At 32.9% G+C, this 12,619-nt stretch overlaps 1 protein-coding gene across 13 annotated transcripts in view; it reads right to left on the bottom strand.

The window, feature by feature from the left end:
• Nucleotides 1–12,619, bottom strand: part of NFAT5 (nuclear factor of activated T cells 5) — a 157,970-nt gene that overhangs the window by 59,552 nt on the left and 85,799 nt on the right. For 5 of the 13 annotated variants that reach the window (XM_077132862.1, XM_077132863.1, XM_077132864.1 and 2 more), the window contains one exon: nt 1,877–2,435. In XM_077132862.1, the coding sequence (XP_076988977.1) occupies nt 1,877–2,435 (559 nt within the window). Of the gene's footprint in view, nt 1–1,876; nt 2,436–2,883; nt 2,946–7,703; nt 7,817–12,619 lie in introns of all 13 variants that reach the window. The other 8 variants (XM_077132870.1, XM_077132874.1, XM_077132873.1 and 5 more) reach the window with 5 other exon arrangements.

The raw sequence follows: 12,619 nt of genomic DNA, 5'->3' as shown, positions 1-12,619 counted from the left end.
TTAAACACAGAGCATGTTTTTTATTTGTTTTGTTTTCTTATTGGTGTTATTTGCTTAATAAACTCAACATTTTAGTTGTATAAAATGTTATTTCTATCCACAAGTCAACAAAATTTCTACGTGGCATCTTTAAGACTGCAATACACACATATTTGAAAGTACATTTTTCTAAATAATTAGTACTATATAAATTGCAAATTTATAGCATATTAGTCCTAAGGCTATGATCTTATCTCTTAAAACATTAAACATTTGTTTCTAGTATCTTTCTCATTGTTGAAGACAGGACTTTAGTTTGAGACTCTGAACAACTGTTTTCAAGGCCTATTTCTCCAAATATTTACATATAGTTTTACCCTTTTCTCCAAATAATTCTTGGAAGTTCAAAATTTAACTCTTCTATGATTTCCATATACTAGTGTCAAATATATTTCCACTGTAATATACTTCCAATACCTAGAAACTAGACATTTCTTCTGCTTAATGGAGTTTCTGCACCATGAATTATTTCATGAGAGAGTCTGCTTTGAAAAATGTCATTATACTTTCCCTGTGTAACCTTAAATCATTTCCAAGATATGTCTATCACACAAAAGCAGAAGAAGAAAAGCTGTTGCTCAAGATATACCTTTAATCAGCAATGGCAAATCACTATCTCTAAGTTAAATTTTTATTTGCTCTACATCCGAACCTTTAATATCTACATCAGTACAAAAACAAAAATAAGAGCTCTTCTGGAACTTTATGAAAGGCTTTTTCCATTGAAGCCCAAATAAACACATACATGTATTTAATAATATATATACATGAGCCTTTTAATCTGTACTACCAGTCACCTTCACCCTGTTGTTTTCTTAAGGCATTTATTGCATTTCAGAGCTTTATTCTATTATAAAGTAATAGTTCTACAGATATTGTATTCTGTAATTCTTGACTCTGTTAAATGGCAACATTTTAGGAAAGCGTACTTTTTTTTTTAAAGGTAATTTTCAATCTACACTTTCAAAAATGAAAACCATGTAAATGTGCAATTTTATTTAACTATGTCACCCAAAAGAGTTTTAAATCAGAGTATATAAGAAAGTAGTATCAAATAGATATTCCTTAAATGGTAGATATTACTTTAAAAATGTGATGAAAAAGAAAAAAATTTTTTTTTTAATTTTAAAAAGAAAAATTTTAAAAATGTAGTGAGTGAATATTTAAGGACAAATTTAAGGACATACATTAAGAATATTCACTGTAACATTCAGTCAGGTTTTTTAACTTAAAAGATATCAGTGATGTCATTAAGTAGTAAACCAATCTGCAGTTTCTCAAGCACTTAAATATGCAATCTAAATGAAGAGAATCAGGGTGCCCTAGTAGTTTAGTGGTTAGAATGCCCACCTTTCATGCGGGAGACCGGGTTCGATTTCCGGACCATGCACCCCCCAAAATAAATAAATAAATAAATAAATGAAGAGAAACCAATTTAGTTTTTTCTTGTTTTCATCAAATAAAGAGAAAAAATAAAAATAAAGCCCAAAATTTTCATAAAAATGGAAACAGAGTGGACAATATTGGGAGACAAATAATGTGAAATATTTTGAGTTGTTTTAACTGGTGCTATTATATTATTTCAAAACAAGTTATTTTCACTTTCTACTTCCTAACTACATTCCTATAAGATACTTATAACGAAACTCTATTGATACTAGCTTTTCTCTAATAAAACATGGCATTTTACATTAAAATATTTCATGTATTTTAATGATTAAAGCTAGCATCTTTGCTTTATATGAAAAACTAACCTAATCAATTAAGAAAAATTGGGAATTATTTATTTTTTGCTTTGCACAATGGTGATAGAACTTTAAAAAATGTGAATACCAACCCATTTCCTGCTTTTGAGTTGCCTTTGCTGTCCGTGGTAAGCTGAGAAAGCACATAGTGAGGTGCTTTGGCACTGTCGGCATCAAATATATCCATATTAGATTCTTCACAATCTCGTCGTTTGACCCCCGGCCTCTGCTTTGGATTTCGTTTTCGTGATTTACGAGGTACCTCAGTGTTATCATTGTAGGAACTGGTGCTCATGTTACTGAAGTTGGAGGGGGAATCCTCCATCCACATACTGCAGCTCTGCTCAGATTCCAATCCACACCCCTCATCCTGGCAGGACATCCGACTGTTATCCAGCAAGTCCTCAGGTGGTGGTGAGATGTACAAGACTGTGTGTCTCTTCGGTGTTGATGGATGCTGCTGGACTGCGTTACTGGTTAACTGCTTTTCACTTACCCCTCTGTTACTTACCCCCACAGCTGAGGAGCAGCTCTCCACTTGCATAGCCTTGCTGTCGGTGACTGAGGTAGAATAAATGGTAGGGCTGGAAGAGGTGGTAAAGGAGCTGCAAGCACCGCCCATGGAGGAAGAGGAGGGAGCTGAAGAAGCATCTGCAGTGTACAATTCAAGAGTAAATACACTATACTTGTTTTCACCTATGCTGGCTAGCAGTCCCATTGAAAATATGATTTGTGAACTGATTGTTTTTCCCCAAAATGAATAGTTGGAATTTGGTTAAGTTTTAGAATATAGATGCTTCAAGCAAAACTAGGCCTAAATACACAATTTAAAAAAATGCTCAAATAGCATTGTTTTACTTCTGCTATAAGCATAGATTTTAAAAATATAATTTAATGTTTTAAGCTGTAAAGCAAGAATAAAGCTTTTAATGCCTCAGCTCTATGTTCTGTTGAATTTTAATCATTTAAAGTAATAATGAAAACCCCAATATGAAATATATGCTTGTGGTCCACATTCAATGCCAATTAAATAATTCATTATAGAATTTGAAAAAGTGGGACTGTGCTTAGCCACGAAATATTAAAATAAGTTTCTAACCTATGAAGCAGAGAACTACAGGTCATTTTTAATGCAGACACTCCCTGCTTCAGAGGCAAATCCTGGAATAAAAATATGAGAAAATAAATGAGAAAAGAGCTGCTGATTATTCCAGATATCAATTATAAATGAGAAATAAATAGAAAAAATATATAATCAACTGAATTGTAGGCAAAAATGGAACTGGTACCATCACTATGAACTGGTTATGAAATCTAAGAGAATAAATGTGAAAAGATTTTATCTGAAATATGCTAGACTGTAGAAGATAAGCATGTTAATCACTGAGGGTTTCCACAAGTTGGAAGTGGCAGTTTAAAGCCATGAGAGCTAAAATAAATGAGTCCATTCTTCATGGCACGGAATATAAAACAGGGTAAGGACTAATTACTGGATGAATTTCTCTTATAAAGTACTTGCTAACATACTCAGCAACTGGTTACCATTGTCTTTAAAGGGCTTGCTTGATTATGACTATTAAGAGAATTTCCTAATATAAAATTAACAGTAAACCTTATTGAGTGAAACGTAAAAACAAAAAAGAGTTAAGCAGGAAAATCTCTGGACACCATTAGAATCAGTTCCTAAAAAAAGGACTTTTATAAAACCATTTATCAAATCTATTACACCTAGCAAAAAAATATTTAAAAGTAATCTTTTCAAAATGTGTGGCAACTGGCAAAATAGCTCATTGAAAATAATACTTTAATTGTTAGCATAACTTCAGAGGCACACTAGTAAAGTTTGGAAGCTAAAATTTTAGAAAAACCATTTTATCTTGTACAAAATATGGAAAGTTTACAATATATTTTAAAAAATAGGTAATGAGACAGACTACTAAAAGTTATGTTTACACCTAAAATCAATTTTTGTCAATAGCCAAGTATAAGTGGGTATGGTTAAACTTAAAACTGTAATTTCCAGTTACTGGAACTGCGACATTCACATTAATTATAATGTAAAGGGTACAATGTAAGAAGGTCAACGTTTATATAATCAAAAGCTGAGTGCCACAGATCGATTTTCTAATTGTAAAAACTGTATGAAAACTATTTGAAATAACTGCACTACCCATAATTTTTTATTGGTGTCAAGGCTGAAGAGCACAATAACTAACATTAGTCATCAAAAAAGATGATGTACACAATGCCACGTGGAAAGAATTTTCCCAGCTACCATAAGTCAAAGAACCTAGAACAATCAGATGATACCAGTTCCATTTTCCAGTTTGTATCCTTACAAATGCAGTAGCTGAAATTGGAGACTTCAGTCACTTTAAACTGCAGTCCAATTTAAAGAAAAATTTATCAATTTTGTATCATGCATTAATGCAATGTTTTCTTAGTAAAGAAATAATTTTAAAAGATTTGCAAAAACTACAAAATCTAGATGCTAATGTCAGTGACAGTTTAGGAGCTGATTTGCAGCCACTTTGGGTTTATAATATAAATGTTTTCCTTCTTTTTTGAAAAATACTAAAGAATTCATTTTAGAAAAAATATAAAAGTTATTAGGTCCAACATTCCTCACCTGTTCCAACTATTGGCAAAAATGAAAATAATTTGTGTGAGTGTATGAGCCTGTGTTCTTCATTTACAGAGAAATACAAGTATGCAGCATGCAATATTTGCAGTGGAACACACACAGCATGCAGCATGAATGCTGTGAACTTGTATTTCTATAAAGCAGTCCCCCCAGACCTTGAATCTAAGTACCATGCATATGAGAATGCAGAATATGAATATCTCAGGGATCCCTGTCCATGACAGATGGAGAGTATAGGTGAAAAGCAATCATGAACTCAAAAAGCAAGTTATGTGGGATTTGTGAATTTAATATGCAAGATATAACCTAGAATTGCTCTTCAAGGTAAACATAATTTTATCTTGCAAATCTTATTAAAAACAATCATCACTATCAAACCCAATTGATATAATAATCATACATAAACGTCTGTTCTGGGACAGGTATACCAAACTGCGATATCATACTGTACATAAATTAAAATATTCTATACATATTTCTTGGACACCTAATACACAATTGTATTTTACCTGCAGTTTCCTGGAATACTTATTAAATAAAAAAATTCATTAGCACAAACTATGAAACTGAAAACATAAACTCTGTCAAAGACAGCAGTAAGCATCCTTTGAGAAACAATTATTTTTTTAAAGCCTACCTTAGTTTGGTCCTTAAATTACAAAGATACTACTCATTTTAAGACTATAACAAATGAAGCAATTTTTTAAAACTATGTAACTCCTTATAATGGTATCATTGTGTTGCTCTGATGATGAGAATGATACCCGTGTATAAAAATCTTTCATATAAAGATCTTACATTCTGGTTAGCAAGAGATCACCTAAGTATATTAATAGTGCCAGGTGAGCAGTGAAGTAGAGAATGAAAACTATAGGGCCCCTGAAAGCATGGACAAAATCTTTCTCATTTTAGCCCCTCCCAGTACCCCCCATCATGCTCTGTGTGTAGTGAAAATTCAATTTTTTTATTAAATTGATTTATGGGGAGCTAAAGTTTTATATGTGTGCTAAATTATATTAAAGTTAAACTGACAAACATACCAATGTGTCCATAATGGATATATCAGGTTAAGAAAAAAAAAAAAGGATCTCCCACTCGAAGTGCTTAGAATATATTACTACAACAGCATTATCTGATATAGGGAAAATACCAGGAGTTTATTGGTTACTGTTAGCTATTTCTCAAAGTGTACTCTAATACCTTTTTTCCTTAAAACTTTAAATAAGCCAAGTTACCTGTGTATTAACTCATAAATGTACTAAGAATTAAAAATCCTTAATAGTGTCCCATTAAAAAATAAATACATAAAAATAATATATACATAAATAAATAATATCAAGAATACTTTAGATTTCTAAACACTAATTTGTCATTTTGAAGCATTCCCAGAAAAGCATGAGAGAATATTCCTGAGGATAATATTATAAATGTACTTAAAATATGTACCGGGACTTTTAGTCACTATTTCCTAAAACAAAACTTGAAGAAACAGCTTAACTGGCATTCTATAGAACTAAAGTGTTAAAACAATCTTGGCCTATCTATAGATTCATTTTTATTTAAAAGTTCTTACAAACAAAATATGTTAACTATCTTCCCCCCACCTCCCCCATATTTTTTTTGGTTCTGAGCCTTCATTTTAACTTGCTTTATCTTAGGAATATAAGGACCATGTTTAATTTCTATATATTAAAAACAAAGAAACTCTAACATAAAAATGTTTTATCAAATGCTTTTTATCATTGAGGGAATATTATAATGTTTCTATTTTATAATTTTCTTTCTTAAATTTTTCACCAATTTCTTCATGAAGCTGGAAGTTATCTCTTTCTTAAAAAAATTATTCCCTTGTCTAAATAATGTGTAAATACATCTTAATTGATTTTTTTACCTAGTCTAATAACAGACAAATTTTATTTTTCCATAGTATTTTCTGTAAACATGAGAGCAAAATGAACCAAAGGGAAAATTGAGACAATTCTGTAATTTATTAATGCAAATTAACCATCTCAAAAGAATAAAGTCTACAATTCTAAAAGTAATTCCAAAATTTATATTGAAGGGAGGCATCATCATCTATAGTGTTTTATATCCACTTCTAATAAGAATTCCACTATTAGAAATAGCCAATTGCTGGGGATCAAATGCTAGCAATGATTGTGAATTGAACTGTATACATGACTTCTTAGAAGTAATGGAATCATTAAAGTTCATTATGAATACCCAGTAGAGTTGAGATTTAAAAAAAGAGTGGTAGATAATATATGTACGGAATACATGGATATCTGAGAATTTATAAGTATTATTTATTTGATGAAAAAAGATGAAAATGGATTTTAAGTGGCATAACAAAAATCAATGCTGATTTTATGTACTCCTTGCTTAAACTGCATTTTAAAATTAAGAACTATTAATTCTAGATTTGTCAAACTAGAAATTATTTTAACTATTAATGCTTAAATTCCATAAAAAAAGAGATGCTACTTTACAAGGGACTAACCAAACTTTTTAAAGAAAGCTTTGAAATTAGAAACTTCAATAAAGTTCTCAAATATCTTTCAGGGATTTAAAATATATGACAAATGACATTTAACTAAGCTTCCAAAATCAAAATCTGATCCCTGGCATTTAAATATGTCCATACATTTTATAATTTTTTAACATTCTTCAAAAGGCCATTAAAACAAAAGCCATAAAATTCTGCAAGTGTGTCAAATGAACCAATAGTGGAACGGAGGAGTAAACTATTGTGTGTTCAGAAAATAACCATAAAAAATGACATAAGGTGTTTGGAAACAGTTGCTGGTCTAAACTACATATTGTTCAACCTAAGTGATTCTTTTTCAGTATTACATTTTTTTACTGGCAACAATGACTTCAAATCTAAAGATCTTGTCTGATATAGTCATCAGATACAAGGACTATTTCCAGATCAAAGAAGAAAGATATTTAGAGAAAAAAATTATAAGGCCAAGAACCATGTTGCCAAGGAACTGAAATATCTAGAACACACAAAGTGGCTGCAAACCTGCTTTGTCAACACCTTACATGACAACCTTGGTTTTCTACTTTCCTTCTTCTTATAATATTAATGTAAAGTTTAAAACTTTACAAAAAGGTTCAGTTTCAATCAGTATCAATCCACTAAAACAAACAAACAAAAAAAAAAAAGAAAGAAAGAAAGAAAGGAAGGAAGGAAGGGAAAGTGGGAGAAAGGGAGGGAGAGAGGGAAGGGGGGGGACAGACTTTTGAAGAAGTCTGAAAACGAGACCGACCTATACCCTGGGTGAGATTGGATGGGTTAAGTGTCTCTGGCACTATTTGTCTTCACTATTGACAGACACTCTCACACAACCCACCACACGATGCCTGTCTCTGAGTGGCGAAGCTAGAATGCAAGTTAAGTGTATTAATAGAAAAAACAACTAGCATCCCAGCATATAACATAAGCAATCCAAATTACCAAAAAAAAAAAAGAAAAGAAAACTGTAGGGTTGATCATTTAATTTACAGGTTTAAAACAGTTTCAGTTTACAATAAGCAATGTTTCAAAACAAACTTTAAAAAATTAAATTATTAACATCCAAATAAATGCATGTGGGAAATTTCTTACCCAAAATATATAACTCACATTCACCAATTTATTTTCCTGTTTACTAATGCAATCTAATCCATAAACCAGAATGTTCTTTTTCCAGTGTTGTTAAGCTGTGCCCTTACCCAAATTCCTCTATGAGTGGAACAGGACATATTCTGACCAATATACTCAGTCAGAGTATAAGAAACATCTATATTTTAGCAGCAAAAGAATCTTTTCATTTCTCAGCAAAAGAATCTTTTCATTCTCAGGTCACTTCCCTGTAATTCTTCATTTTCTCTTCAAAAAAAGTTTCCAATTTACACTTTTAAATTAGATATATTATTTTTGTATAAAGCTTCTGATCCTAGAGGCTCTATTGAAAAAAAAAAAGATTAGCAGTACTATTGAAGCTGAAAGCTGGGTTCTTGATTTATCAGAGACCACCTTTATCTTCCCTGGTCACTCAAACTGCCACTAAAGGTTCTAGTGCTATAAACTAATTACTCTACAGTTTTGTATCTGAATTTTCCTAAAATAATTATTCTTACCTTATCAGAATACCAGTAATATACTCACAAAATAATTAAGGAAAATGACTCTTGAAAAATAAAATGCTAACAAATGTTCAATAACCAAAGCAATGTCTTAATGTCTTTTGTCCTATTCATCTCAAAGTGCTAAGTATATATACTGAGTACACATTATATAATTTGGTTTTAAAATCCTTTCCTATTGGAAGAGAAAGAAGCTTTCTATCATCAAACTAAGAATCTATGGGTAGCATCACTAGTCAATACTAAGTGAAGAGGCTAAAAATATAGATAGAATCCTCTACCTCAAATAATGTAAATACAAAAGAAAATAATGATACTAGCTGATAACTACTTCTACAATACTGCCAAAGATCCCAGGAAGACAAGTCTTATACTACTTAAAAGTTAATCTTACTTTAAAACAGAAACAGATTATCAGACATTAGGAATTGGAGAGATATCAAAAAAAAAAACAAAAAACCTTCACATACAAAAAGGAATTGGAGGGAAAAACAGCCCTGATGGATGATATTTAAAGGTCATGTCAATGCTTTATCATATAATGTATTTTAAATACAGTTTAGATTAAATAATAAAGGTATCACTGTCAACTCTAGTCCCAACATCTTCACATTTCTTTTTAGAGATGACAAAAAAAGCAAAATAGCATTTGTATCATTGAAATCTTCTGATTTAATTAATCAAGTTTTATACCCAGGTCTGGATTAGAGAGTACAGTGAATCCAAATGTAGACAAAAGAAATTGTCTAGGTAAAAATCAAAAGATAGTTGTGCCAGTAGTTGGCCCCCAAAAAGCCATGTTCTTTCATCCTCCTTCAATACTGTTGAGTGGGGTCTTTTTTATTAAGTTGTTTCCATGGAAATGTCACCCAATTATGGGGGGGGGGGACTGTTTGATTAGTTAGTTTCCATGGAGATGTGTCTCCCACGCATTCAAGGTGGGAATGTTTATTGGTTCTTTAAGAGGGAACCATTTTGGAAAAAGCTTCAGAGCCAACACAAGACCCAGACATTTGGAAATGCAGAAAGAAAATGCCCCTGGGGAAGCTGTTTGAAACTAGAAGCCAAAGGACCAGCAGAAGCCAGCCAGTGCTTTACCAGATTGGCCTTTCTTGAGTCAAGGTATATTTCTTCAGATGTCTTAGTTTGGACATTTTTATGGCCTTAGAACTGTAAACTTGCAACTTAATTTCCCTTTATAAAAGCCAACCCATTTCTAGTAATACAAAGCAGCATTAACAAACCAAAACAGATTTTGTTAACAGCAAGTGGGGTGCTGCAGTTTGCAAATACCAAACATTCTGGAATGGCTTTTTAAATGGATAAGGGGAAGATTTTGGAAGAGTTGTGAAGATGTTGACAGAGAAGGCCTAGAATACTTTGAAGAGACTGTTGGAAGAAATGTGGACTCTAAAGATACTTCTGAGAAGGTCTTAGACAGAAATGACTGCATGTGTTACTGCAAACTGAAAGGAAAGCAACTGTTGTTTTAAAGGAACACAATTTGACAAAACTGACTACTGGTTTTGGAGGGAAGGCAAATTTTAAAAGCCATGAACCTGGATATTTAGTAGAAGAGATTTCCAAACAAAACTTGGAAAATGAAGCCTAGCTTCTCCTTGCAGTTTATAGTGAAATGCAACAGAAAAGAAATAAGCTGAGAACTGAACTTTTGGGTACAAAGAAGCCAGAAACTGATGGTCTAGAAAATTCTGGGCTTCCAGAAAGGGAGACCTCCAGAGAATAGTGCCCCCAAGTGAGGATTTAATCAAACATGGAACCAGTCAGCCTTTAGATGACAAGCCAGGATTAGAGATGGGGTTATCCAGAAAAGATATATGGAAAGTCCTATGGTCTGATGGGTATGATCCTAGTATACTGCACAGAAAACCAACAAGAGTTGTGGGAACTGTATGAACAGAACAACTGCCAGTTTGGACTAAAAGGGACAGAAAAGGGACACATTGAAGGAAAATTAACTTCAAAGGTAGAATCAAGAAACCCTGGGCCAAGAAAGCAGACCCAACCCTGAACTTGGAAAGAGTGAGTATGCCCCAAAGGCAGAGGGCGGGTCTTCCACCTAGATGTTCAGGAAGAGTTTTGGTGTCCCAGGCCTCAGAAAGAGTGGGACAAATTCCCTGGAGATTGGGGAGAGCCTGGCTGCCGGTCATTGTTCTGAGGGGATTAAGCACATGCTTCAGAGATGGCAGAGAGCCCAGGTACTGTCCCAATGCTTGAAGAAGGTGGAGCTGAGAAAAAGGTGGTATCACCAATGTTCCTCAAGGTTGCAACACTCACCCCAGTATTTGGAGAAAGTAGGGTCCCTGTGTAGGCCCTTGGAAAGGATGGGACTGTCACTTTCTATAGCCCTGATAATAAATGACTTTCAGACTTATGAAATCCAATGGAGTTGGCCCTACAGGTTTTTGGAACTGTTTGGGTCCAGTGACTCCTGTTTTCCTTTGTATTTCTCCCTACGGCAATGGGAACATGTATTCTATGACTGTTCTCTCTTTGCATATTGGCAGCAGATAATGTGTACTGAGTCTTACAGGTCCACAGCCAGAGAAGAATTTTGTCTTAGGACAGGCCATGCCTGCAGCTGACTTTGATGAGATCTTGTATGTTTCTGACTTTCTATTGGATTTGTATTGTTACTGAAATGGTTTAAGATTTTGTGATATTGTAATGGAATGAATGTATTTTCAGTATAAAAGATAGAAGAGATAGCAGATATTTTCAAATCTATTTGTAACATGCTTGTAACTAGGATTTGCCTTCCTTTAGGAAGTGTGCCAGTTTTCTAGAAAAACTGGGAATGGCCATATAGAATAACCAAATCAACTCACAAAATTTTAGGCTCACAATGTCAAAACACTGGTTGCATATGTGGATTACCTTTCCTGGTAATGGACTTCATCTTTAACCTTGGGAACAGTATACTACAAAAATGGCCAAAATTCTGAAATATGTTCTACTAGTTAACTCAGGATAGCCAGCAAAGGCAAATTTGCTCTTTAAATTTAGTCAACAAAAGAAAATCCAAATTACACAACTATAAATATTTTTTCTAACACAGGTAAACAAGTTAGAGTAAATTCAATGGGATATGCAATTTTATTATTTTGAATCACTTATTATATATTCATATTCTTGGGCGGGCCACAGTGGCTCAGCAGGTAGAATTCTTGCCTGCCATGCTGGAGACCTGGGTTTAATTCCTGGTGCTTGCCCATGAAAAAAAGAAATCATAGTCTTCTAGAAATCATAGAACCATTTTTCAGATCCTAAAACTTATAGACAGGAAGGGCTATGCCTTTGTCAACTCAATATCCTACACACTATAAGTCCAGGATCTTGTGTTTCCTTAGTTGAAGTGACAGTACAAAATTCTAAATTCCCTAAAGTACAACAGCAAGGAATAAAAGATTTAGAACTTAGAAGGAAAGAAAAGAGGTGTCCTGCTGCTGAAAGGATTAAATAAGATAGAATTACACATAATGAAATGCAAGTTGTCCAGCACAATTCTTCTTGCATAGTGGGAACCCAAAGAAGATAACATATTTTCCTCACCTCGTTTTGTGTAGTCTTCTTCTAAAGGCTAGTTTAGACACTCCTGATTTTTTTTTTCAGGAATGCAACATTCTCTTTCAAAAGGTTTTTAAAACAAGGGAATAATAACAGCTATTAAGAACACAGATCCAATAACTCCCTCCAAAAAAGGCAAAATAACAATTTTCAGCCCAGCAAGAGTGTATGGCAATTTAAATTGGTTATGAAAAAAGATTATTATAAACTGGAAAAAAATAAACTTCGTTTTAGAACTCTAAAGTATTTTATTAAATAGTAAGATCAATTAACCTTTTAAAAGTGTTTTTTGTTTGTTTTTATTTTTTATTTAATGTAATAGATACCTATGCAATGGTATTACGCAAAGATATACTTTTAAAACAGAAAAGAGAGAAATGCTGTGGCTACCAGGCATTCGAGATATTGGGATGCCATGATTACTTTGCTTATTTTATTTCATTTAATTTTATTGTAGATGTTCCTATGG

The sequence above is a fragment of the Tamandua tetradactyla genome, chromosome 16 (genome assembly GCF_023851605.1).
Source record: "Tamandua tetradactyla isolate mTamTet1 chromosome 16, mTamTet1.pri, whole genome shotgun sequence".
Taxonomy (NCBI): Eukaryota; Metazoa; Chordata; class Mammalia; order Pilosa; family Myrmecophagidae; genus Tamandua; species Tamandua tetradactyla.
The sequence above is the reverse complement of the archived record's forward strand: the minus strand, read 5'-3'. Positions and strand labels throughout refer to the sequence as shown.